Here is a 27,998-nt window from a genome sequence, read left to right as displayed (position 1 = left end):
GCCTCATCTCCAATAAACATCCATTGTATATGCCAATATTGTTCAACACACAATATGACAGAAGGCTCTGACCTTCTCATGCTGGAATCTAATGATCTGCTTCGCTTATCCAGCTAATTGTCCTTGTGCAGAAAGAGAGCATCAACGCTATTGTGTGCCAGCCTGTTTGCACATAATCACTATATTTGTAATGGACACTTAAAAACTTTTAAATACTCTGCCAACAACTTCAGACCAAGTGCTCATCCCATCACTGCACCAACAGCAAATATAATTATACCTCATTTTAACACCAACACACTGATGTGTGTCCAGATGGAGGCAATTTTTCAATCTAAACAGAAATAAAATTGAAAGATAACTGTGTCAGAGACTGGGTCAGAGAGTAGCAAAGGAAGCATCCTTCATGCTACGTGTCAAGATATAGCCCACAGCTTGTGTGCATGTGTTAAAGTGTCAAATGGTAACTTGTGCTTGCACTTGAAAAACATACATTTCTACAAGCATTTATTATGCTAACAGACTTATGCAACAGCAACGACACCAATGTGATACTGTGAAGCCAAAGTGGATGATACTTCTAGAGCTAAAAACCACAACAACCTCGTCAATGTTATCTGTTTCCCCTTAGCAGCCTGCAGTATTATACAACCATGCTGCTAGAATTCAAAGTTACTGCTGGTTAAATATGCTCTATGTAAAACCTGCTGAGAATTCCTAGTTGAGAATTTTGTTCTCTCCTGTAAAGTCGTTTAGGTCAGTCGCTGCACAAACAGATCCAACTTTCATTTACCCATCTAATTTTCTTCTGAATCGTAAAATTAGAATAAAAACAGAGCAATGCACACAGCACATTTGAGGGTGAACAAGGAGGAATGAGTGTCTGTATTTAGATAAACACAAAGAAAGCACGTGGAATGACACTTGTTATGGAGTCGGGCTGCACATTAACTCAATATCAGTATATATGAAAATGTTTCAATAACAGTAAAAGGGGTTTTTAAACACATTTCCTATATTTCGGTGTACATCATTTACAGCAACATTTTCATTATTCTTTTAAATATGTGTATGTTTTACTGTGGGTGATGCACTATTGTTACAATCTCTTTACACAAGAATAAGATAATCAGCCTAATTTGTAGTTTAAAGTTAGTTTAAAGATATAACAATTGAGAAAGTCAAGGTGTTTGTTTGACAGTGATGCCGCCTTTGTAACCATTACATCAAACAAAATAAAGAAATGTATCATGATATGATTTAGCCATATCTTAGTCCATTCCTAAGTTGGACTGAGCAGAAGGTGTATCAATATATCACACTGGATCTGCCCTTAAAAACATGACAGTCTTAATCACAACTCTGCCTTTTCAGGGTGTGGCTGTTCCAACTGCAGGAATGGCTAGATGTTTTTAAGACACACTCATAGCTGCTGGCTAGCGAAGCTTAGTCTAAGGAGGGTAAAAGGACATTGAGAGGAGTTTCCAGTGTAGCTAATTCTGTAAAAATACTCTAACATTATTGGATTCTTGTCTCAGAAAATAACTGTGTTTCCAGCTGATTTCTCTGACTGTGAGCTGTTCGAAGGTAAACTGCCAAAAAACAACTCCACATGCTGCTCATTAAAGCAACAGGTTGGATTAGTTACAGCCAATTCAGCCTTTCATGCTCATCATTGGTAAGTAAACTGACAACCAAAAGCCTTAAATGAACATGAATCACTATGATATCAAGCAACAGTTTATATTTCAAAGACTGTTCTTCTCTTTAGACATTTCACATGAAACATTGCTGTTGTTACAACATCTTACTTTGATCTTTGAACGCCTGTAGGATGTGACATCACTTCAGGACACAATAGCCTTTCATTACCCTTAAGGGCCAATGAATAGCTTGGGCTAGTTTCATTTTGTTCATAAGCAGCTTTTGGAAGATTAGGATTTCAATGTAAATCCACATTTTTCTAGGTGCATGTGCTGACATAAAATCCAGAGACTTTTTGCTACCAGCAGAAAACCCAGCCCTCTTGGAGAGCAGCAGTCAGGATGATGTAACTTGCACACAACTATTGCATAACTCAATGCAGAGACAGCTCTTTTTAGGCTTCATTCTCATCTACCTTAAAATGGCAGACAGAACATGAGGAAGTGTCTAGTGACCATCTGGGTACAGCACCACAGACATACTGTACACACATGAACACACATAAAAAGGATCAGACTATTGGCTCCTGTCACTGTAAAGCATCTCTCACTCGTTATCTTGACTGATATTCTTTTGACATGCAACTTGCAACACTGGGTGCAAAGTCTTGTGCAGTGTAATCACTACGTTTTCTTTTTAAAATCACTAAAGTTGGGTTCAAGAGTCATACCGCATCTCTGGGGTGGTGATCTCAGCAGCTAGAGAATCTGAGCCGTCGTTACTGACCAGTGGGAAGAGACCTGAGCAAAGAGATAGTGTTGTTATTACAAAATAAACACAGTTTATCTGGTCTACCGAAACAGATCACAATATTTAAAAAAGAAACAGCTGAATACTCAGGTTAAGTCAGTGTGACATTTCTTTACTTGATGTGAGCTGTCCCTCTTGAGCCTGGACACAATGTAGCTCCTCAATAGTTTCCTTCAGTGAGTCTCTTTCTGTCCGCATACGCTGCGGGGAGAAAGCAGTGTGAATGAGACAGAAGTGAAAGAGAGTAGGATCAAATCCTCAATGTACTGTTGGCCAGGTTGGTTCCCCCTCTAACGACGTCATGCAAGTTGCTAGCTGCTTCTAGTCTTAATATGCTAAATTACTAAATTAAGCACATTCCTTTGGTTTTAATAAATTTGATTCAATCTATAAAAAAGGGTTGAGAAAATGTATTATGTAAGGTTTCATTACATTATGAATAAGGTAAATTGTACATACATCTTTTTCTTTTTGTAGGGAGTCCACTTTTTCTTTGACCCGTTTGTACTCAAACTCCATCTTGTCAGCCTTTTTGGACTCCTCTGAGAGTCTGTTCTGAAGTTCAACCACCTATTCAGACAGAGAATAGAATCGAAGAGAATATTAGGAGACATTGTCCATCAAATTATACATATATGTGTATTAAAACATGGTCAATTTAATTACACAGTTCAGCAAGTTACAATGTAAAAAGAAAAATATTTTTAAATGTGAAAGTCAAGATGGCTGTTGGTTGCATACCTGTCTCTTGTATGATTCCAACTGGGACTTCGCAGCATTTGCCTTCCGTAGATCTTCTTCCAAACTGACATTGGTCTGCATTAACACTGTGTTCTTCTCCTCCATCAGTTTATTCTGAAAAATAGTGACAGACACATGAGCTTCATTTGTACAGTTCACCTAAACCTGGAGCTCTTTGGATCTTAAAAATCCAAAGAGCATGGATTAATGTGAGAGGACTTCAGTAAATTAACAACATATATTCAGTTCTGTCTGTTGGCACTGTGTACCTGTCTCCTGAGAAGCCCCATGTCCTCCAGTTTCTTTTTGTAATGCTCCACTGTGCCCTCCAGCTTTGACACTTTGTCTGATGAATGCCTTCAAGGTTTAAAAAAAAAACAAAAACCTGTCATTTTGTGATGCTGCAGTTAGAACAGGCAGATAACTTTGGTAATCAGTGATGCATTGTCTTTTTATCATCCCATTTTTCTCTCCCATTTTCCAACCATTATGCATACATAACATTTTAATTAGAGTGCCGTATTTAGCTTCCATGGGTCATAAAATGTACAAGAAAAATATTGCTTTATTATCTATTGGAATTATTCATTGCTGCTTGAACTCAAACTGTTTCTCTAATATAGTATAGTGCCCTTTATTCAGGTAATCACGTTTAGAATGATGGATTTTGTATCCCAACTTACCTAAGGACATCCATCTCATCCTTGAGAGACTGGGCTTCATCAGCCAAGGACACAAGTTCTTCATTCTGTGATTTTACATCTAAAAGTTCTTTTTCAAGCTCCTCACAACGGATCCGGTAGTCATCTTTTGCTGCCTCCAACCTAAAATTAATAAACAGCCATAATCATACTTCAAATCTAAAGATCAGGTACATTAGCATCAGAAAGAAAAAAAAAACAACACCTAATTTTTTCAAAATAGCTTTCCATCTAGCATATCAGCACCTGAAAGTTTCCTCCTGTAATTGCTCCAGTTGTGTTTGCAGCTGGAGATGTCTGCGTCCAGCGGGGCTGTTTATATCCTCTATAGAGTCAGACTGATTGAGTCTTTCCATCAGGACCTGATTTTCTGCTAGCAAACTGCTCTTCTCCTCCTGCAGGGCTGCCACCTGGGAGAGAAAGGTTGGCAAAGAGGGCAAAGAATGGAAATATAGAAACACAAAAGGAGCAGACAGGCCAAGGAGAAATGGTTCAGCAGTAAGATAAACACAATCAGATGAGCAGGGAGAAGACAAGAAATTGGATGATAAGAGAGGTGAAAAATAGAGGAAAAGGCAAAAAAAAAAATATGTGGCAAGGCGGACAGAATGATAAATGTGTGCATGATAAGTGAACATGAAAAGGATGTTAAAAAGAGAGAGTGGAGAGAGGCAGAGAAGAGGAATGAGTTAGGAGGTACTGAAATTTTCAAAATGTACAGTACAGACCAAACGTTTGGACACACCTTCTCATTCAAATGAATAGGAAAGTGTGTCCAAACTTTTGCCCTGTACTGTATCTTTCAAGCAATGCAACCGTTTTTTTACAGCATCAAATTCATCAGGTTATGACAGTCACTGCAGCATCAATTTCAGTTATACAGCAAGGACACACCAAATACACAAACCAAGAAGCTTCAACATTGCAAGGAGGGCTACGTATGGTTTGATGTTGTCTTCTCAATGTGATAGACAGGGATCAAACTCCACGCAAAGCAAAGCAGCTGACTGTTTTCCCTAACATACCGCCAATTTTAATTCCCAGTTGTTGTTGAATTTGTGAAGGCAGTCAACAACCCCTTTGATCATTCATAGCCAAGAGTCGTGCTTCGAATAAATGCCTTGATCTTTCTGACAGTCTAGACAGGTGTAAGTGATATCCACAAGTTACATACAATTGTATGCGAGTCAGAAAGAGAGATGCTACTTAAAGTCATGGGTCAGATAGCGTACCAGCGTGGCAGTACTTTGGCCTTCACTGTAGTCCAGCACACTTGTCTAGGCTCACATTTAGTTCGGTGTTTAAATGAAATGTTAATGTCTGTGTAACTTGCGTATGACTTAAATAGATTTAAATGGAAAACTGATTTCTATATACAGCATGACAAACTAAGTCTTCCAGTCCTACGTGTAAAATATGTCATTTAAATGGCTTTAGATTTATGTGGAAGCAATCTGGGAGAACTTGCACCAATGTGAAAGTTCTCTCTCTGCAACAAGCTTTTATCACATCAAAGATGTGATCAGGACAAGTCAGAAAGCAGAAAATAAGGCAGGGCTCAAATATTGACTGAAAACCAGAAAAGGGTTTCCTGAAAACATTATGATTTTCCTATAGGTAAGTTGAATTACCTCACATGTAATGGCACTACTAATTGCTGGCTGGTCATATTGTTCTCTATAAAAAAGCGTTCTTGGTACTTAAAATAAAAAAAAAAAAAAAAATCTGAAACCATTCCACATCGCTTAATAAGATAGAGTGTCTAAATATATTACATATATTATACAGTTCTGCCATTTGACTCCTTTCTCTTGACCGGGGAAAAAACTAACAAAAACAAACAAACAAAAAAATAAACCAAGCTTTTCTTCTTGGTGCCTATTATAGCTGTGGGAAAGCATGAAACAAAGCAAGGTAAAAAGGCAGGAGGTTATTATCGAACGGGTGGTATCTGACACACCCACACAAAACTGCTGTTGGGCCTGGTGTGCCCCAACAGGACCGTGTGTATAAGTGTGCACAAACAGTTGCACACAAACGTGTACACACACACACACATGCGCACATAGTCAGGAGAAGGGGGATCTGGATTCCAAAAGGGATACTGGTGCAAGCAGACTGAAAAAAATTCAGGACTATTAAGACACACCACACGCCATGGATGAAGGGAAGAGATGGAAAAAAAAGAAAGTTTGGATTTACCCTCTCTTCTAGCTCATTAAACTCTAACCTCAGTCTATCACGCTCCTCTTGGACATGGAGGGCCTTTAAAGCAAGGCACACAGTATTGAAATAGTCAGGAAATTCAAGGAAACTGAGTTGCACAATAGTGTAGGTGTGTAGGTAATCCTTTAAATTAAAGCTCCATTTTCTGTGTTACTGGCAAAAAAAATACATTTAAAATAATGCCATTTTTCATGAAGACAGGTACATGTTGCCACATTGCATGTAGAATGTATCAAAAAACATGACAACTAAATCAGTAATCGGGAGTTAAATTAATCAGCTGTTTCTATATAATGTCATTGTAGTGCAATTATGCAGAAAAGGGTGCTGCTTTTAAAGGGTTACAAAAAAAAAAGCTGAAAAAGTAAAATAGTATGACAGTCTACAATTAACAATGTTATTTAGCCAATTATCCACCCGCACGCACAAACATGCGCGCACGCAGACACACACACACACACACTTAATAGAATGTAAATTTGATACCTAACTGGCCATATGCATTACTAGGTTTGTGTCTTTCAGGTTAAGTTATTTAGACACGTGAAAGTAACAGTATTCTATGATTTACAAGCAAAAACAGGCTTCAGGAACTTCAAACATTGGGTATTGCCACTGCATAAGACCAACCTGCATGTCAAGTTCACGACACCTCTGGGCAATCTCTTCCTTGGTAGCCAAAGCATCATTCAGTTCCTCAACTGTCTTTTTGAGCTTTAAAAAAAAAAAAAAAAAGAAAAGAAAGAATGAAATCAAACTTGCAATCCTTGCAGATTTTATTTCCATTTTGTATGACAACAGTAAAAACATGACAGCAAGGTAGAGCTGTACATGTGTGAAAACAATTACAAAAAGAAAGTCTAAGGTGTTATCACAGCTGTTTGAAGACAGTAGTGATGATCTAGTACAGTATAGTATTGTGGTTCTGCTGAAGCAAACTTTTCGACAGATCCAACAGTTTTACAGCCCTGTGGCCAAGAAGGAAGAGGGTGGATCGTGCGTTGCAGGTCCTGTTTTACTGTGAATGCACATTTACTCAGTAAATGTATTGGTGTTAAAGTTTTCTACGGAAAATAGAATAAAAGGTAGAATAAAAATCTAAAGCTATAAAGTACATCAAGCATGCAATGATTTGTTACACTGTCTTTGTATTGTAAAGCCTATTTAAAACAGGGCCGTTATATTTAAACATAAATCCAATTGGTGCCATTGTTAGAAAACAGACCTGTATCGATACCCATCCCAGTGAGGTTCAACTAAGTTTCCATACCTGTCTGTCTAGATCCACATATGAGTCATTTCCTCCTGTCACTGGAGTCTCTTTACTCATCAGCTAGAGAAACACACAAAAACAGGTTAATAGTTGTCTAATCCTGTACTCCTGTACCACAACATTACCATTTGCTCCTGCAGGTGTGTCGTTCCACTCCTTTCTGGAACACTGTTTTGTCTTAGAAAACGGTGGCCTATCTAAACCTGTTCTCATTAATCAAAGAACGTCTGCAAATACTAATTCATCCAGGTAAAAGTAACATGATCATCTACCTCTTGGATGGCTGTCATGACAACATGCTGCACTGACTCCTCCATCATCATTATGGTCTGGATGTATTCTAGACAACAGAAAAAAAAACAAAATCAATGTGAGGCAACCAGGGGAAATTCAAACTTGCAAGTCGGCTCCTGATGGATGCAATGCCATATGAAAGATAGTTTTTCAATATAAGCTTCTGCATCTCACACATACAGATGGACAGACCAGAATAAGTAATGTGCACCTTGCTTCTGTTCACAGTTGACAGCACAGCCCAGTAAAAGTTGTAGCATCCTCCCAAGTTCTGCTGCGTCCGAGTGTTCTCCAATGAGGTTGACATCTGGGAGTGTGAAGTCATTAATGTGCTGGCCTAAGACCTGGAGAGAAGCAAGAGATGTGTTTTTATCGTAAATCATTTCTATCTTTAGATATATGAAAACTAGAGATTTAGGGCATTTTTTTCCAAAACAAACATAAATCAGTTGCTCTTACCTCCTGATTATAGTCTAAGATGCCTTTCAGGATTTTCTTTAGATTGCTGACCTGAAAAATAGAGTGCTTGTATCAGTGATAAAACCACAGTTATTAGGACTATGTGAAACCAATATACCTATTTAATTAATATTTGTCGATAAAAGATAGTGTTCATACACGATGTGTCATTTTGCATCTACCCAAACATGCGTCTTTTCTGTTAGACCAAACAACATCTGGGCCTTACCTTTAATCTCCAGTTGTCTCCAACCTCTGGCTTGATTCTACTAATCCAAGTGTCATTGAAATACACTACATCTCTAAAGAAAATTAACACAGTCAAAAGGATTTAGAAAGAATATAGAAAGAAAATATAACTGATAAAAATATTTTATTTCTAATACATTACAACACTGAGAAGGAAAACTTACATCTTCTGTAGAGCTTGGGCCATGACGACACCACTAGTCAAGTCTTCTACTGTTTTGCATGGAGCTTCTACTCCAAATGTCTGGATCTAAAGAACAGACAGACATACACACACACAGTGTTGAGGTAGGTATACAAGTCCATAGAGTTCTTACTGCCTCAAGTATACCTAAGTGATGGTACTATGATGAGCAAGCATTGCTTCAAATACAGAGCTATGTGCACCAAAGCGGAGCTAAAAGTGGCCCAGCAAATTTCCACTCAACATTTTTTTCATCATTACTCAGTTTTTTCTAATGCCACCTCTGTCATTCATTCTAAATATTTCTTCTATTTGACTACCTCACTTGGCTTTGGTGTCTGTCTCCTGTCTTCCTTTTCAGGCTGAAAGTCTATTGCACAGACAGAAGAGGATATTCTTCAGTCCACGTGCCAAAAAAAAATGAGGGGAAAGAAAGAGAAGGAATGTTGGATTTCTGACAGGAGGGAAATGACGAGGTTGAAATTCTTTCTGCATCGTGTTACGTGACTCAAAATATAACATGCAGATCTAAAAACCTTAGTCATTGATCCAAATAAGGAGTTTGAGTTGAAATGAACTGACTGATTTAACTCAGACTTAGGCGTGATTTGAGTTTACAGAAACTTATTCAATGTTTGTTATTATGTCCCATATTAAACTTTTACTAGGAGAAACAGTTATATGCCATTTACTGGTCGAATAGATCCATGTCCATGGAAACAAGGGATGTGTTTACACAGTTATCTTAAAATAAACATGATGCAACCATCTCCAATTACTGACTTGCACTAATGCAAGTATCTATTTGAAATTAATTTATACAAGTATGAAAGAGGAGTAAATTCATTGTGCTCGATTAAAAGCAACTATGTATCTATGTATCTTGCACTGTGCTTTATTAGCAGAGAGGATTATTAGCAAAAAACAAAAACTCTGACGCTCTACAGGGAAGGATACAATTCACGTGGGGCAACAATAACATTTACAACATGACTGGAAAAACTGAGATAGTGTAAATGGACATGTTTTTGAGAGCTGGTTGGCTTTAGATTCACATTGGCACATTAGGTGTAATAGATGCCAAATGCCAAATGTTGTTTGAATTTACTTTTAACCTTGGGTTAAATCTGATCCAGAGTTACAATGAGTTACTTGAGCTACCCACATTGCTGTTGAATGATAGAACCCATGACAAGTTTCAGATGAGACTCAAGAGCCTGATAACATCTTGCTACATGTGATCACTCTTGAAAAAAAAAAAAAAAACACTAAAATCATTACTATTTCTTCTACCTAACTTACTGTTTTTATGTGGCTTAGTGCTGACAAAATAGTCTAGTTTCTCTCTGTATCAGCCAGAGAGCTAGTAGCTAAATTCAGTCAATGGCACAGAGCTAACACACAACAGAACCTTCATTACATAACTACAAATAGCAGTGGGAGATTGAAAACACCCCCAAAAGAACCCACACTCCATAATTCACTTGTCCAGCTACTCTGTTTAGACACTATAACACAATACTGGTGACACATTGTATTTCACCGTGTGTCAATGCATAGAGAAGAAATTAAACTAATGGTGTCATAAAATGTAGTGCCAAATTGCTGTTCCAGACAGGTGAATAAAAGCTGAATTGGGGATGTCAAGAATTTTACATTATTGAAACACAAACATCATGACAGAAATAGTTGTGTGCAGGTCTGTTGTTCTAAATTTGCTGAAAATTCTCTAATACAACCAGCATTTTGTCCTTATCATTTTCCCTTTTCAGCAAAAATGCAGAATAACAGAGAACATAGCATGAGCCAGGTCATCAAAAATTCACCAAAAACCCTGAAAAGCCCTGACAGAAGCATGACATTCAGCAGTTGTCAGTTGCAGATTGTTATAAAGACTTTCAGACAAATAATATGCTTACCTACTTTCCATTAATCTAAACTACTGTATCGAAAGTAATATGTGGATTTAGTATTCAGATTTTGTCTGTGCGGCTTTATCTATATTCTTAAAGTTTGCTACCAACAGCAGCTACACATTCTCAAAACCATGTAAACTCCAAATGCAGAATTGTGTTACAGCAACAAAAGTGCAGCATAAACACCACCAGAACACAAAGCCTTTAAACAGGACACATACCCATGTGTTGTCTCTTGAAAAGCCAATGTAGAGTACAGCAGGTGAGTGGCTTTATGATGTTTAGGACATTGTTGGATAACTCCAGGCTTTGTAGCTGTCCCTTGTAAACTCTTCAAAGACTGCTCTCGTCTAAGCTCTGTGTCAGTGAGATCACCTTTCAATCAGCTTATTATGATCATATTAATCACTAAACCTGAGAGCACTAACTGCAGAGTAAAAGGAGTTCAACAACCACTGCAACACATAGTGAAATCATATTTTCTGCATTCCCCTCATTCACAAGGAGCCTCTGGGACACCAAAATGTCACAAGCTTTCTCTATCCCAAACAATATTAGCACAATCCTGAGGCTTTTCTTATATTTGGTCTCTTATTCCTTTTGGTTTGTTTTTTGATTGAAGTTTTGAAATGTTTAAATGTGTCGAAACATGGGTGAGTTGCAATGTGATGACAGAAAACCTATTAAATGTGGAATAAAACATCATGTAACCTGAGGCATTCTGAGGTCTATGTTTGGTTTAAGATTTGTTCATGTTTGGCAGCCTTGCAGGACTACAATCAGTGTGCTTTGATTACATCAGAGCAATCTATTATTCCTGCAATTATAAAATATTGCTCTATCAAATCGTACGTTTTCCATAATTAATTTAATTTAAATGTGTTAGAAATTTAGGTCAGTTCAGTTCTGAAAAGATATAGAATTCATGTTACTAAAAGCAAAAATATTCTTGAAAAGAAACACTGGCTTAAATACATCAAGTGAGCTTCAGCTGAAGTATGGATATTCAGAAGTCACTCAGAGAGTACACACTGGGGTTGAAAAAGGAAATCCACACTTACATGAGTTGTTGAAACAGTTCAGTAAGATGGCATTGGAGCAATACAACGACTAGGACTAAAAAAAAAAGAAATAAATAAAATGTACAGCCTAGGTGGCCACTTTGACTCAGGTGGGAAGGGAAGATAATATTTGTATCAAGTTTGAAGTGTGACTTTCCCAGGTGCCCATACAAGAAATTACTATACAAACCAAGTGTTTCTGATATTTGAGAAGAACAAACTGAGGGAAATGCCTGTCAATCTTAAATTGGATTTTGGCCGAGAGATTTAATGGTTAGATTCTTGATTGTTTTTACCGTAACAACCAATGAATCCTCACCTTATTTATTTATTTATCTTCAACAAGAACCGCTACACCATGAACCCATGGTTTAAATGTATATATGTACCGTCTCTAGATAACTACCTTAAAGTAATCATCAGGAAAACTGAGACCTAACAGCTATCAGATGTGTGAAGAATGTCTGGCAGTCAAAACATCACTATAAACAGGGTGAAAAGCCACTCTGGGTTGTCATGCGTGAACCCAACTATGACTAAACCAGCAGTAGGTGACGGTAACAGTGACGCACTGACAGAAGATGTGCATAGGTTGTAATTTACACAAACAAAAATGCCTGAATTGCTAAATACATTCTGCACTGGAATCCTCATTTTGAATGTATTCAGGCTGTAAATGAAAGGTGTTCTCGATTACGACCATATTCGGCTCACAAGCTTTGATGGGAAAAAGGGAATCCACAAATTGATTTCAAGCATAGCTCAATTCACATGTAAGGAAGAACATGACTATGCTGATGCAGGTTAGTTTGCCAGAACTACACTCCAGCATAGCCAACATGCCATACATGTTTGCACTATACACGGTTTACACTTATGACACTAGTGGATAGTAAAAACATGTATGGAGTTTCCGTCAGCCAATCCAGTCACCAGTCAGTTTGGGATGTGACATGATTGTGGGTGAATGTCTGTCGATCTGCTCGATCCCACGCCAATGATACATTTGATCAATATCGGCCCTGTCCTGACACAAAGCTAGACAGATGTAAGCTTGCAACAAAAAGTAACACGTGATCGTACAGTCCAGAGCCCAATTTCTGCCTTCGAACTCCGACTAGAAACATTTACCAGCAATGTTGTTAGTCCAGGCCCAGTGAGCTACCTTGCATTTGGCATTTTTGTTTAACTCAGCCGAAGGAAGAGGGAAGAGGGAGCGATTACAATGATCAACCGGACAACAATGTCAGGAATTCAGACTCAAAGCAGACAGGGCGCTGCAACGTTATACTGTCTGCTCAGTCCAATCACAACAAGGCCAACGTGTCTGCCGTTTGATCCCATATTACACCGTAACACAGAGCATTAGGAAAAGTTGAGCTAGCTAGATGTCCGGTTTTACGTTGCTAAAACTGTGGCATTTCTTGACAGGAGCAGGTGATTTGCTGGCGGCTAGCGGGCTACTTATCAGCAGCTAAAGCATCAAACAGCTGGCCTGCTCACGTAAGCAGCGTGAGTCCGTGTCATTTTCCTCCAGTCTGCCCTGTTAGCTCAGCAAGCTAACGTTAGCCCCGCCGTGCTAGCTAGCATCCCCGGTGCCGTGGAGCTGTCTGTCAGGGCCCCCCAAAAACTTCACATTTGATCACCTACCCATGTTAAGAGGCTTTCACAGAGTTCCATTCGATCCAAGGTCTCTGATGTACTCATTGTTACCTAACGTAGACCGACTTTGTGTGGCGAGCTGAGCCTGAAGTTAATGGAAGGCTTCATACACCCCGGACGTCTCTCTCTACCCGTCTGCCAACAGTTGGGTTCGCTGCTTCTCTACTCCAGCGTCTGCCAGAAAGGGGCTGGATGGGTGGAGTCTAATGCGCATTTAAAGGAAAACTTACACTATTACAGAAAAAAATGCTAAATCAGGAAAATGTCATTTAAGATCATTATCCTGAGCTCAAAGTGACCCCTCTATTCTTTGATATAATGTGCTTGAGTCGTTCTCATTTCCAGACAAATATCAAATTAGCATTTTATAATAATTACAAGTTAAATGCCACACACACAAACTGGGATAGTTGCCCTGTTGGCTCTGAAGGTGGTGCAGGCACAAAGAAAATGCAAAGGATGGGAATGAATTATATATGTTTTGACAAACTGCTGATTTAATTTTAATCACTTTGACAAAATGGTCAAACTACAATTATGGGGGGAAAGTCACTTTGGCTGAAATTACCACATTAGGTCAACATGTATAAATGTTGTGCATAGGCACTCCTTTATTTGCAAGAAGTAGGGAAAAATAATTCAGCTCTTTTTTTGTTCGACTTATTAAGAAACCATTTATAACTTCATCATGACAAACAAAACAACACATTCTGGTAGTGCTCACTGGTGCTCATGCCCCCAACATTGTGTAGGAGCGGCTCCAATAAATAGATTAACTCAAGCGCAATCTGTTAACTTCAGCCAAAACTGGAGCAGTCTATTACATAAATAAAAGGCTCATTCAACACTGTCCCCTGAACATTATCAGCCTAGTTTGAAAACATCCAAACTAACTTCCTTTACACTGAGAGGGTATGAGTTGCATCATGTTTGAAAAGATTTGTCCGAAGCATCAGTGATGCAAAGACACACCACCAAATTTAACGACTGAATGTCTTTACAAGGATCTACATTGATTAGACAAAACTGATCCAATAAAAAAAATGACAGGGTTGTTTCATAGCCTCAGTCACCAAAGGGCATTTTTCCATTGACAACTCAATCCTGAAGAAGTATTGACTCTTCCAGCAGCTACAGTATTTTCCCACCAAGGGAGGACTCTCTGCTTCTAAGCTTTTGAACAATGAGAACCATTCACAACACATGCTGCTTTCAATTCCCTCAGTTTACTAACCCAAAAAATGGTGGCAGTAGCTCAGACACCTAAGGGATACGTTGGAGGTGATAACAAAAAGGTATGACACATTTCTCTTTTGGGTCAGATTGACTGAGTGAATGTTACTGTGAACTGTAGATCCCCCATGTGAACCTTATGCACTTCTGTATTCCATTGAAGAACATGAGGGCCAACACTGGCTAAGAAAATAGAGCCCCCAGAAAGCAAATGGTGTGGATACAGTTTCAGCTACAGGTGTGAAGTGGCCAAATCAGGCCTGGGGGTCAGGACCGCTCATGGACATAGCCATTTCCGAGTTCCAAGAAAAGATTAGGAACAGAGTTGTGAAAATAATAATCTAAGTTTAGGTGACTACTATTTCTGATTGTCTCCTTTAGGCATGTCATACTATTTTTGTTTCTCTTGTGTTCAAATATTACAGATCTAGTAATCTAATCTATCTAAAATCACACACCACACAACCCTTTAAGTCAAGTCAGTTTTTTATTTGAATAAAATCTCAACACATTTTTAAAAATTTCTTTCAGATTAAGAAAAAAAAAAGCAGAACACTGACATACCAAAAACTGACAAATTTAAAAGTCTTTGTTATGTACATGGAACTGCACAGTTCCACGCATTTAGATGTGAACATCCGAGAACCACAATTATCATCAGTATGTCAAGGTCAATTTTGAGATGGTAGTACTAAAAATAACAGTACTCAAAATAAATTCAGTGAGTTCACATTCACCACGTTATTAATCTTTGATAACTTTAGATTGACCTCTTCAATCAAGCAATTACTTTTTTATTTATTAAATAAAGTATATGGCATTTGAGAGGTCATTAATTAGATTTGATGAAATGTTGCAAGTAAACGGATTCAGTGTAATTCTGAATATGCTCACTGTCTGGTAACTTCAACGAGTTTACCAGTACTGTAACTGACTAAACAGGCTGACTAAAGTTCTGCAAGTCAGCTATTTTGAGACTCCTTTGGTTGGTGACAACCTGCACAAGGCAAGCAATGACCTTTAAATGAATATAATTCATTTTCAGGACAGAACATTCAAGTTGGCTTTTTAGTGCAATATTAATTATGATGGTATGCACAGTAACTGTGTCTGCTTTTGGCAATGCTGTCAAATAATTAGCTGTAACATTGCTTGCCAAGAATTTAGAGCTGTCACTGACAAACCACAGTGTCTGATTGAACATTGCACCCTTTCACAGGGTCATGATGCTCTTTTGTTGTTGATTTTGATCACATGTAACCCGTGACACATTCATGATTAATTATATACACTGTATAAGGTCAATATTCAGAACTTGGTCCTTCACTATGTCCTCTCCAGTGAATCGTCATTATTGATCCTTTGTACTTTTATTCTTTTGTTTTTGTATCCCCCTCTGTTGTTGAGTTCTCCTCTTCCGAAGCCTGACATGAGCAAGGTAAGGCCTCTGCTTTCACAATGATAACCTAGCCGTTCAGTCTCTGTGTAACCACCTCTCTGTACATAATAGAGATGTACACAAAGAGGAGCAGAATTACAAAGAAATCATCCATGAATCCTAGGATGCCGAAAAGCGCCTCAGGAAGGATGTCGAGTGGGGAGGCTAGGTAGGTGAGTGCTCCAACTATGCAGAGAAGAATTCGAATTCTGAACATCCAGAATAGGCCACCAACAGAGAACATCTCTCGAAAGAGGTGACGCAGCAGGGTGGGCACATCTCGCAATCTGTCCATGAACTGAAGAGACAGAGAAGAAAAAAAAAAATATATATATAAGAAAAAAAGACCTGTTCTATCAGCTCCTTTGAGATTACAGGTAAATTACAATACCCAAGCCAATAGTAATGGCTATCATTTTTAAAATGTTACATTTATGACAGAAAACAATTCTTTCAGTCACATTAACCCATTTTTATTATTATTATTATTATTATTATTATTATTATTATACTTACGTAGCCTATCTTGCATCCGGCTAACACAGTGTCTCAAACTTTTTCTCACAACATCAAAACTCTCACGCCACCTGATTCTCAAACATCAGCAAAACCTGCGAGGCTGCTAATTCAATGCATAATGTTGACTTTGAGATTATTTTATTAATTTTTTTTATTTTATCTCTTTATTGGATAGGTTAGTAACAAAATAGGAATCACAAGATTAGAAAAGCAAAGTAGCTGAGAATCCAACTGACTTGGACTTTAAATGGGGATTTACAATAATGCGGCATCTGCCTTTTATCTTCAGTTATCTATTCATCGTTATGAGATAAAGGGCTTGAACCTGTCCATCTGATAGAGAGGTACATGACGACATTGTACTTATCACTTACATTTCTTAACACTAGGCAGATGTCATCAAACACACAACACATCTGAGTCACACTAAGTACATCACTGTAAAACTTGCACGTAGCCTCAATTGAGTTGAAGTTTAGATACTTTAAATGACCGTGTCTTAGGTCAAAAGGCTCTTTAGTCACAGACAATTTGAGAAACACTATATTAAATGTGATATTTTAATAAATTTACTCGCCAACCACCCGTAGGTTGCTTGCAGAAGATACTTTGATGAAGGCTGGGCTAGATTATACTTACAGATCTTGGCTGGCCTGAAAAGCGGCGGTTATAATCATTGATATCTCGTAATATAAGGAGAGGTTCTGCTTCCCCATCCTGGACCCTCTGGGGATTGGCTGTCTCGTGAAACAGAGGGAATAACAATGTTACCTAGGAAAGAGAAAATAGACATATTTACACTGAAGAAATTATAGTGATTAAATATGCATTGACAACATATTTCAATGAGTACCACTACACTGTAACCAGAGAGAAAACAAGACAAGTAGCTTGCCATCTGAAAAGGAGTGATAACTTCAACCACTGCTGTCATAGATACACACATCACTTTTTGTGACTATGATTTAGACAATAATAGAGATCAAACTAAAATTTTTAGCTATTCTAGGCCTTGAGACCAATACAAGTCTTGACAGATGAAGGTTTGGTTTTTAGAAAATATATCTCAATCAATACATTAGGAAGCAAGGATCAATAACAGCTATCAAAATTTTTACCATTTGTCTGCAGATAGGACAGTTAATAGCACCCAGCCAGGTGCCATACCTCCAATAAGCTATAATGCAGGAACCTATGAAGGAAAAACAAAACACGGCATACAAAAAAATAAATGAATAAAAATTACGATACATGCAAAGTTTCGTTAACATTCTGAATTCTTTAGGAACGCTTGCCGTTGTCTGAAGCCAAGTTAACTTGTAAAAACAAAATAATAATAAAAAATAAATAAATAAATTCTTCTCTATAACTCACAGGTCTGATTTTGCTTGGTGAGTACCTCTAGGATGTGTACAACTGTCTTACCGCAAAAAAGGTGTCCACAATTAGTTTCCACAGGGAGAACAGCCTGTTGTAAACACACAGGACAAGACATGTCTGTGTAATACTGCTGCCTGGCCTCCGCTTGAGGATTTTCATCCTGATCGAAAGACGTAAAATACATAAAGTTTGAAAACAGGCAAAATGTAAGTAATTATGGAAATGACATTGCATTTTCAGCAATTTGAAAACAATACTGCAATATTGGTTAAAAAATACAAACTACCTACTTTACAAAAGTAACTGTAAGAACTCAGGCAGACTTTAGTTAACTTGTTGTGCTGTTTGTATGCCATCTTTGTAGATCATATTTGACTAAAAAGTCTAACTCCATATTGGCCTCCATACCTGTTCTGTTTGTAATTGTTGTCTGACGGCACGAACATGCTCCTGATTCTCAGGGTGAATGTTCTGCTCGTCTTGCCTGCCAAAGAAGAAGGGTACATCTTTGATATCAGTATTGCGCAGCCGAAACTGTATACATCCAACAGGACGAAAACCTAGGGACTGTGTTTTTGGCCATGCAAAATATGAAGATGATATTACACCCAATTGTCTCATCAAACAAAAATTTTGGAGAGCTGATGCAAAACCTCAGGCAGGGTTTCAATATCTGCTTTATTATTTGACTATGAAGAACCAATTTTAATGTCTCTGTTTGGCTTCCAATGAGAGAGATGTGAAACTAAGTTGCCAATGTAGTTTACTGTCACTTGAATTATAGAAAGCAATAAATTACCTGAACGAGATTGGCCTATTCTCAGGAGATGAATAAATCAAACGAATGAATAAGAGATTGAGTCAGTCGTAAAGCTCTGAGCTTCAGTGTTGCATTTACCCCCAACTTAGGCAACCAAAAAAGGCAAATTATTTTCTCCAACAATTTAGAAAACGTCACCTCGATATAACACTAATAAAGTTTATGGTTTTACATTACATTTATTCTGAACTTGTTGCTTACCTGCAGAGCAGAGTGAGGAGGCCAGCAAGAAAGGTGATACTAACCACCACAACGAATAAGACCTGGTTGCTGACACCTTCGATGATTGTGTCCTCATCTTGGATCAGGTAGTCCAAGTCCTCACAATGGCTGTCCGCCATCGCCCACACTCATATTCTAAGACACTAGAAAACAAATAACAAATAAGAATGGGTTATTACTTTAATGGATGTTGTTGTATTTTGATTTCTATGTAGAAAGAAGACTAAATGAAATACTTAAAAAGCATTGTTAATCACATCCTAAATAATGCATTTAGATTTTCTTCTGAACGGAGCCACAATTAAAAAGCTGCTGTGACCAAACATATCACAATGATGCCATTCGTGTCCTCAGTAAATCTAAATAAGTAACTTAAAGCCTTTTGGCAAATTAAGGTATGGAAACAAGCTGCACTTTAATAATAAACTACGACTGTAGGCTACTTGTCTTCAATTGATAGCTAGACATTAGTGTGTCTAAGTTAGCACATCTACCGCTTAGCCTGGCATATTCGCTTTCGTATTCCCTTGAATAGTCACCAGTTTAAAAAAAACAATGCACACTATATCTTTGCGGCTTTCTGGTGTTTTCTAATGACACAGTCAGCCTGCCATGATCTTACATTTAGCTGACTTCTCTCCAGACCGTTAGCCAACTTTACTGTTAGCATTGAGTCGCTAATCAATCGCAGTAGCTCATTAATAAAAGCTGCTGACGTTGGCGGCCAACGTTGTGGATCTTCGCCTTTGGCAGCCCGTCCACCGGCGAGCAGAAGCTGCGGTTATTAAAAACCGGTAAAACACAGGCGGCCGGTCAACTAAGGCCGAGCTATGCCGAGACATTAGCGCTTGTAAATCATAAACATGGCTTGGTCTAATTGCTACGTTTAGCTGCCAAAGAGTCGAGACAACCAAGAGCAAAATCGACCAAATGGCGTCCGCGTAAACCGACCAACAAAACCACGATCACCGACAGGAAGAAACACAAATAAACACATCGGCTCACCTATCCAGAACAGTCCACATTTATCTCTGTTCATTCTATTGATGAGAAGTAATACAGTCTGTCAATCACGCTGGTAGACAGTTGTTGGATGATTCGTTTGTTACAAACACTTCTTATTTTTCTTCTTGGCATGTTTATCTGACGTTTATTTATGCCTCACTCCAGTGCAGATGGTGGATTGGAAAGAAAAAGTAAAATAGTAAAGTAAAATAAACACCTGTGTTTCTTTACGGAATCGTAGTGCTGCCACGTCAGTAAATGAAAAAATATCAGTTTCATGTTATCCACCTTATTTTCAAACACGAACTAAATAGAGACAAACTTCCGTGTTTTTGTGTGGCACTTCCGGTCAGCCGCTTTCCTTTACCGGAGCTAACGGTGCAAGCTAATGTTGATCAACAGTGTTGTGGGTACATTATAAAGAAACCTTAAAAAACAAGATGGGAGGCTGGCACCACTCTTCAGATGCTTAACGACTGACAGTACCAGTTCCAGTACAAAGCTGATGTACTACCCAGTCAAAGCAAAGCCGACCTCTCCTCTGCCGGGGTCCTTAATATATCTGCCGGTTGTTCCTGCAGCCACGCATGATATAAAAACGCAATTGACACTTGAACATGAGAAGACATTTTATTTTACATTAAGTTGTATGTGTAATTATATAGTCTGAAAATATTTTGGTACAATGCGGTTCTTGAAATATAATCACAAAAACAGAAGAATTGATTAAATATAGAGGTGACAAACACGAACTGTTCCGAATAAAGCTCATTCAAGAAACACCATCTTTCTCATAAATGCAATTGTTTAGTTAACATACACATACACAAAAGAAACACAAATGCCGTATACACATTATATATTTATTTATGTATATAATATGTAAAAATGATATCACAATCAAGGCACAATGGTCTGTAACCAGATAAAAAAACAAGTGGACATGACGTTTTTGCCTAAAATTAGATTGCCATTTTTATTCAGCATGCTCATGGATGAACCACAGGCAAAGGGATTTATCGTTTGTCGGCGGAGGATGCAGATCATATCGCGCCTTACATCCACATTCAGCTCTCATACGCGGCCGATGTCCAAAACACTCCCTCTCTAGGTAAACTTTGCATTTATACCAGTTATTATTATAGCCCCTAACCACACAAGAGAATCCGGTTTTCCTTGAAGCCATTACTTAAAAGAAAAAAAAAAAACAAAACACAAATATCTCTCTATGGCTGCAGTAGACACAGGTTAGCTAATAGCTACACAGTGGTGAAGAGTACTAGACCGGAAGTGTCGCACAAAAAAAACGGAAGCTGGCTGCGTTCTGTCTTGCCTCCGTGCCTCTGAGAAAAAAAAGATGGTCGATAAACTTTTCACGTTATAACTTGCTATTTTTATTATTAGGATAATATACCTCCGGAAGACCGGACTCATTCTTCCTTCTGTATAGCCCCATTCTTTTTTTTTAAAAAAACCTCCGTAGTGTACGCATACTTATCACAATAGCATCCACAGTGCTCAATAACAGTAGAATATCGCCGTCTCAACCTAAGCATGAAGTAGATCAAATGGTGTAAATCAGCCGTATTCCTTCTCCATTTCCTCATTCAAACACGAAACCTTTCGCGATATAACAATATAAATGATCACACTATAATGTAGTAGATAGCATATTGTTCTAATAATAAAATATCACGCTATAACGTGATACTGATATTTTTTCCTTTTACTAACGTGGCAGCAGTACGCTTCCGTACTTATTAAATCAGCAAATTATTCTATTAATATTTTGTATCTTACATCTGTATAACCCAATTTGAAGTTTGATCCTAAGCTGTGCTCCGATTTATTTATTTAAATAGTCCTCTATACTCAACCCTGAGCCAAAGAAGAGATTACAGATTGACCTGAAATTCTGAGCAGCTGATTTAGCTGTCGACCCCCCCCCCCCAAAAAAAAAAAAGCAGCAGTTGAATAAATCAGAAAGCAACATACTGATAAATCCTATTTTCCGGTGATGAATTTGGTACCCCTCTCTGATCAACAAGGGGCGGCGGTGAGCGGTCTTATACCGGATGTGGCGCTCTTTAAAGACACGAAGAAGATTTAGGGCACTGTATAGCAAAGCACGGCAATACAGAGACTTAAATTTACGACTTTACCTTTTCAGTGGGGCGAAATGCCTCGTTATGCACAGCTGGTGATGGGCCCGGCAGGCAGCGGGAAGGTAAAGCATCAGCCGCTTGTCTGAACTCACTGAAATGTGCCGTTGGTGCTAATAGACTAAAGAGCTAAGCTAAGGCATGAGGCTGCATTGCATTGCACATAGACCGAACTCAACTGATTATGTCTTTTTATTTTACTGGATTGCTGGAGTTAACTTTTTAAAATGTATTTCAGAGTACCTACTGCTCCACCATGGTCCAACATTTAGAAACTCTAAACCGCTCGGCTCAGGTGGTGAACCTGGATCCAGCAGCTGAGCACTTTGACTACCCTGTGATGGCAGGTGAGTGCAGCCTCTTCTCCTACTGCATAAGCGATTATTACAGTTTATTAACAGTTAGAGTCGGCTGTCTATAACTCATAATAGTAGGAGCGATCGGCAGGTTAAGGTCAAGAGTGGAGATTCAGCACTTGCTTCTATTATATGTAAGTTGTGTTTTAGTTCAACTTTGAAGCACTGAAATGTGATGATCTCCCAGTAGAACGGTTAAGTATAAAAAACACACTAAACTAGGACATACACACAATTTCTAAAATGCAATGTGAAATTGTACAATACGGCCTAAAAATTTTGGAAGAGAAATTAAAACTATGAAAAGACATAGCTAAGCAATTATTTCCGAGACTGCAAAATATATCCATAAGATCCTAACAAATATTAAAAATAAATCAATTCTTTCCCAGAGAGGGATAAAATATTATAACCCACATGACAACACGATTGCTTCTCTGTCCTCAGACATCCGTGAACTCATACAGGTGGATGACGTGATGGAGGATGATTCTCTCAGATTTGGCCCTAACGGAGGCCTGGTTTTCTGCATGGAGTACTTTGCCAATAACTTAGACTGGCTGGAGGAAAGCTTGGGTCATGTAGAAGATGACTACATATTATTTGACTGCCCAGGTAAACGTCTTCTCTTGGTGCTACTGTGTTGTGAAGTAGGTGGAGGGGAGAGATGTGAGGGCATCTTTTCTGTCAATACGCAGCATGGTGCAGCTTTGACAAATTGTTGTTTGTGCAGGCCAAATTGAACTTTATACACACCTCCCGGTAATGAGGCAGCTCGTGGAACAACTCCAGCAGTGGGAGTTTCGAGTGTGTGGTGTCTTTCTTGTTGACTCCCAATTCATGGTGGAGTCTTTTAAGGTGATCTTTTCAATATTATCATCTGTTTATTAAATACAAAAGAAAAGTCTTCTTTTTTTAACAAATCTTATTGCTGCAATAGACTGTATTTAGTATAACGACGACAGTAAGCATGAACTTGACTCACTTGAAGTCTTTTCCTCATTTCTAAATGCAGTTCATCTCTGGAGTCATGGCTGCCTTGAGTGCCATGGTGTCATTAGAGATTCCTCAAATAAACATCATGACCAAAATGGACCTCCTCAATCCCAAAGCGAAGAAGGAAATTGAAAAGTAAGTTTCATATGAAGACAGTGTAACAGTACAGTGTGTGTTTGGTTTACATGAAACCTGCAGCAATGATTCTCCTTAATGCTGGTACTAGAATTTATGGAAGGTAATAAAACATTAGTGTGACCGAATTATCTTTTGACATAAGTGAATGCATATGAAATATTAGTCTCTTTTCTCCCTGAAATAACTTTTAATCATGGCTTGTTTTCTTTTTCACTAGGTATCTAGACCCAGATATGTACTCAATGATGGAAGATAATTCTGATACCATCAGAAGCACGAAGTTCAAGAAGCTTACAAAAGCCATCTGTGATCTGGTAAGTGAGACTCTTAACTTATATACTGCATCTAGTTTTCAACCAGAATACAGGCTTTGTCTAAGAGTCAGTTTCTTTGCCTTTGTCCAGATCGATGACTACAGTATGGTGAGATTCTTGCCTTTTGACCGCACAGATGAGGAAGGCATGAACATAGTACTACAACACATTGATTTTTCTATCCAATATGGAGAGGACCTGGAGTTCAAGGAGCCAAAGGTGAAGAAATGAACAAAAGCAAAACACAACAGAATTTAACAACAGAGTGTCATTGTATTGCATTTTTTTCCTATTTTTTAATTTTTAATTTTTTTTTTTTACAGGAAGTTGAGGAGGAGGAACCTGCTAACTTAAACTACGATGAGATGTTCCAGGGAAAAGCTGACAGCTGAAGAGTATTGTTACTGTAAAAGTGCTTCGAAAGAGTTTGGGTCTCGTTTAAAAGAAAAAAGAAATCACACAAGATACATGTGACTGCAAGGATGCTGAGAAAGGAACAGACTTGAAAAAGACTTCATCTGAGGGCCATGAATATGCTTGTGTATGCTATGTCATGCTTTTCTTTTTTTTTTTTTTTTGAAAGTTTGTTGTGAGCCACTTTCAAGACTCAAGACAATTATTATCTAAATATATTCATTTATTAATATTTTAAGACAATGTTTAAAGAGATATTAGATTTATATTTTTAAATAAAATCCTCCACAATTTCTTACTTTTGAAGTGTGGTGTGTATTGTGTGTTGTGTTGGCGCCCCCATGTGATCGCTGCGTCACATGGCATGCAACTACTTCCTGCAAAGCTGAAGGGTGGGACAGGCGGAAGCAGCGTCCTGCAGTGCTGACATTTTTTTTTTCTATCGCTGAGCAGTTGGACTGATTATTTATCACTCAACATGCCGGTGAGTTCAGCTTTTATGAAAATGGACAAACGAAATTCAGTATCGCGGAGTTTTGAGCGAATAAGACGACTGGAACTCCGAAGGGAGATAGAAGGCCCTCCAAGTTGACGTTAGCGCGGAGGACGAGTGTCGTTAGCATCGTAGGCTAGCCGCGTTGGCTTCTGTTTTGCAGTTCAACGATGATGAAGATGTTAAATCTAATACGTCTACCACCGCCAAAATCTAACAATGCTTTACTGCCTTATAGTGCTTTGTTTGGCATGATTGCATACGTGTCATAACAGAGGTGGCGATAGCAGAGATGACACTGGTGTTATCCAACATAAATGTTTCCTGTACAAATTTCCTGACTGATTTCTCTCTTTTTGAAGGCGTATCACTCCAACCTGATGATCCCTGAAACCAGGCTGGTGGGCAACATGGCCCTGCTGCCCCTCAAAACTCAGTTCAAGGGACCAGCCAGAGGAGATGGTGGGGTTATACTGTAGTTTTAACCATCCTAGACCCGTTCCAACCCCTTTCCACACAGAAAACACACACTTTGTTTAGTTTTTAACTGATTGCATTCTGGCATTATTCAGTCTTGGACAGGCTTCAGTCCTTGTTAGGACCCATTGCTCATTTCCTGTCTGCTCCACTTCCATATATGGCCTGATTGTACATTCTCAACCTTAACTTCTTTAAATCTGACACTTTTCAGCTTTTTGAGTGTAAAAGCTTGAGAAGTGAAGGTTGTATACATTTCTCAGTATTTTTGTTAAGATATAAAAATAAACGGAACAAAAGAATTGATTGCTTATCACACAGTGACTTATGACTAAAAAAGCAAAATAACAACAACCAGGTAATAAATTCAGGACTAAACCATGCAATAAATATTTTAGGGCCAAAGCAGGAAACAACAGGAAATACTTGTTTCTGGAATCACGGGTCTTGCAATTATTAATAAACATTGTTTTTCTTTTCAGGCATAGACTCAGACATCATTGATGAGGCTATCTACTATTTCAAAGCCAATGTTTTCTTCAAGAATTATGAAATCAAGGTAAGAAGTTTGGTCACCTATGCAAGCAGCTTGTGTTTGCCCCTCACCCAAGTTAACTAAACATAGCTGCTTTTAAACATTGAACCAAGCCAAATCAACAAATATATGAGAAATACAGAGTGTCCCATTTTTGGCATATGAGATACTGGCATGAGGGAACACTATGTGCCTCACTTGTGTGCTGAATCCTGTGTGGGGTTTCTCTTCCCTATCTCTGTGTCTTGAAGCAGTTTTGCACTGTGTTCCTCTACATGTCCCAGCTCGCCATTTCTCCTTCCTCTCAGCACTGCACAGTTGCTCAGGATTTAAACTATGTAACTTTTGCTATTCTGATGACTACTGAAGCTACTCATCGAGTAAACAAGTAATGTGTGTTTATGCTTTCAGAATGAGGCAGACAGGACGTTGATCTATGTCACACTCTACATTTCTGAATGCCTAAAGAGACTACAGAAGGTAAAATCATCTTGGCTTGTGTATATTATTCAGTGATGTTGGTTTGTTAGCTTCGTGTGAACCCAGATATGTGCAATAACAAATCCAACCAAAGGCTGAGCACCTTCAAAGGGCTTACCATTTATTTTTTTAAGAAGCCTTAAAATTCTAGAATGAATTTCTTTTCCTTGTATGCAGTCTGAAGTCTGAATTTAAATTTATTTAGTGAACTTACCCACTGCATTGGCATGTGTCTTGCTCATTACAGTGCAGCTCCAGAAGCCAGGGAGAGAAGGAAATGTACACTCTGGGCATTACTAACTTCCCCATTCCTGGAGAGCCTGGCTTCCCTCTTAATGCGATGTATGTTAAACCTGCCAACAAGCAGGAGGAAGGTAAGAATCAGGACCTTAATCTTTATCTGTTCTATGTTGGTCTGCCTGAGAGTGCAAAAAAAAAACAAAAAACTTGGCCTTCACTTAACAATAAATAAGTGAGGTCTTTCTATGCTGTTTTACTACCCTGTACTCTGAATTAGTGCCAGTTTTCTTGTACCCTCCTTATATTTCAGCTAAGTCCTAACAGAGTAGTATGAAGCTAAGAATAGTACTGCCAATGCATTCAGACTTGGTCAGCGAGAAGGATTTCAGGCTGGAGGTGTTGTTTCCCTCAACTTCAGTATTTACCAACTTATATTTTTCTATGAAATTAAGAAAGATTAATAGTATGGGTGGCAGCATGGCGGCATAGTGGCTAGCACTGTAGCACAATAGGGTCACAGGTTTGATTCCCAACCTGGGGCTTTTCTGTGCGGAGTTTGCATGTTCTCCCCGTGCTTGCATGGGTTTCCTCCCACTGTCCAAAAACATGGATGTTTGGGTTAATTGGTGACAGTAAATTGTCCGGAGACTCTAAATTGTGAGTGGTTGTTGGCCTGTCTGTCTCTGTATGTTGGCCCTGTGATGGACTGGTGACCTGTCCAGGGTGTAGCCTGCCCTCGCCCAGTGTGAGCTGGGATTCACTCCAGCACCCCCCACGACCCAGAAATAGATAAGCAGTAGAAGATAGATGAATGAATGAATAATAGTATAGGATCTGAGATTTTAGCAGTGTCTCAACTCACAATACCTCCTCTCTCTGTCTCATTATGTAAAGTGCAACTTTCCTCATAATTGTGTCAATTGAGAAACACAAATGTTGTTATAATACTGGTGCTACAACCATTTTCAGAGACGATGAGGGCATACCTTCAGCAGATCCGTCAGGAGACTGGACTAAGGCTATGTGACCGCGTGTTTGACCCCCAGACAGACAAACCCAGCAAGGTGGGTCCAGAATTGCCACAGTAACACCACTAGAGCTTTACATGCATATAGCACAGACGTGGTTTAAGAAATACACAGCTCTCACCAGCACTCCCCTAGTTCAAAATGTTATTACTGAATTAACTGCATCCTTTGTGGTTTATGTTGAAAAACAATTTATTTCTCTTTGAGACTAAATTACAGAGCAGTGTCTGCTTCACAATGTCAAATAGCTAAACGCTTTTCAAATGAAACTGAGCTGTGCAACCCCAAATTTTTGTTCGAGTCCAACAGCATCAAAGATTTAACCTAACACATTTCTGTTTCTTCCAGTGGTGGGTGTGCTTTGTCAAGAAGCAGTTCATGAACAAAAGTCTGTCTGCTCCTGGACAGTGAACAACTCAGGAACCTCAGTTTCTTTTGGACACCTGCAACATGGATGGATTTTCTTGGGGGTGGGGTCTGCTTTTGTGCCCCCCCCCCAAAAAAAAAAAAAAAAAAAAAAAAAAGATT

The 27,998-nt window shown here is 38.6% G+C and overlaps 4 protein-coding genes across 10 annotated transcripts in view; 2 read left to right on the top strand and 2 right to left on the bottom strand.

Moving 5' to 3' along the window:
- The window catches only part of hook3 (hook microtubule-tethering protein 3), a 24,360-nt gene extending 8,225 nt beyond the window's left edge, over window positions 1–16,135 (bottom strand). For 2 of the 3 annotated variants that reach the window (XM_029515972.1, XM_029515973.1), the window contains exons 1-15: window positions 13,209–13,354; window positions 8,562–8,647; window positions 8,378–8,450; window positions 8,149–8,199; window positions 7,901–8,033; window positions 7,668–7,735; window positions 7,393–7,455; window positions 6,753–6,836; window positions 4,143–4,306; window positions 3,879–4,019; window positions 3,465–3,552; window positions 3,196–3,309; window positions 2,914–3,024; window positions 2,571–2,655; window positions 2,375–2,444 (exon numbers count right to left, since the gene is read on the bottom strand). In XM_029515972.1, the coding sequence (XP_029371832.1) occupies window positions 2,375–2,444; window positions 2,571–2,655; window positions 2,914–3,024; window positions 3,196–3,309; window positions 3,465–3,552; window positions 3,879–4,019; window positions 4,143–4,306; window positions 6,753–6,836; window positions 7,393–7,455; window positions 7,668–7,735; window positions 7,901–8,033; window positions 8,149–8,199; window positions 8,378–8,450; window positions 8,562–8,647; window positions 13,209–13,265 (1,388 nt within the window). In that variant the 5' untranslated portion in view covers window positions 13,266–13,354. Of the gene's footprint in view, window positions 1–2,374; window positions 2,445–2,570; window positions 2,656–2,913; window positions 3,025–3,195; window positions 3,310–3,464; window positions 3,553–3,878; window positions 4,020–4,142; window positions 4,307–6,752; window positions 6,837–7,392; window positions 7,456–7,667; window positions 7,736–7,900; window positions 8,034–8,148; window positions 8,200–8,377; window positions 8,451–8,561; window positions 8,648–13,208; window positions 13,355–16,122 lie in introns of those variants that run through there. The other variant, XM_029515974.1, reaches the window with a different exon arrangement.
- rnf170 (ring finger protein 170) lies at window positions 14,968–26,437 on the bottom strand. Of its 5 annotated transcripts, none has more exons than XM_029515980.1 (7): window positions 26,417–26,437; window positions 18,812–18,975; window positions 18,199–18,274; window positions 17,836–17,950; window positions 17,529–17,602; window positions 17,050–17,181; window positions 14,968–16,189 (listed from the first exon to the last, which is right to left on the bottom strand). In XM_029515980.1, exons 2-7 carry the CDS (start codon window positions 18,949–18,951, stop codon window positions 15,920–15,922), a joined length of 807 nt encoding a protein of 268 aa, XP_029371840.1. In that variant the 5' UTR covers window positions 18,952–18,975; window positions 26,417–26,437; the 3' UTR covers window positions 14,968–15,919. The 5 variants fall into 5 exon arrangements, with proteins under 5 accessions (XP_029371840.1, XP_029371838.1, XP_029371837.1 ...); XM_029515978.1 differs by lacking the exon at window positions 26,417–26,437 and adding an exon at window positions 20,055–20,126; XM_029515977.1 differs by lacking the exon at window positions 26,417–26,437 and adding an exon at window positions 19,838–20,120.
- gpn3 (GPN-loop GTPase 3) lies at window positions 21,937–24,335 on the top strand. Its single transcript, XM_029515975.1, has 8 exons — window positions 21,937–22,064; window positions 22,238–22,346; window positions 22,803–22,970; window positions 23,089–23,213; window positions 23,371–23,486; window positions 23,707–23,803; window positions 23,894–24,022; window positions 24,127–24,335. The coding sequence occupies exons 1-8, from the start codon at window positions 22,017–22,019 to the stop codon at window positions 24,193–24,195; spliced, it is 861 nt and encodes a 286-aa protein (XP_029371835.1). The 5' UTR covers window positions 21,937–22,016; the 3' UTR covers window positions 24,196–24,335.
- Window positions 24,602–27,998, top strand: arpc3 (actin related protein 2/3 complex, subunit 3). Its single transcript, XM_029515982.1, has 7 exons — window positions 24,602–24,701; window positions 25,073–25,172; window positions 25,670–25,746; window positions 26,134–26,202; window positions 26,450–26,576; window positions 27,412–27,506; window positions 27,819–27,998. The coding sequence occupies exons 1-7, from the start codon at window positions 24,696–24,698 to the stop codon at window positions 27,879–27,881; spliced, it is 537 nt and encodes a 178-aa protein (XP_029371842.1). The 5' UTR covers window positions 24,602–24,695; the 3' UTR covers window positions 27,882–27,998.

Source organism: Echeneis naucrates, chromosome 12 (assembly GCF_900963305.1).
Source record: "Echeneis naucrates chromosome 12, fEcheNa1.1, whole genome shotgun sequence".
Classification (NCBI taxonomy): Eukaryota; Metazoa; Chordata; class Actinopteri; order Carangiformes; family Echeneidae; genus Echeneis; species Echeneis naucrates.
The sequence above is the reverse complement of the archived record's forward strand: the minus strand, read 5'-3'. Positions and strand labels throughout refer to the sequence as shown.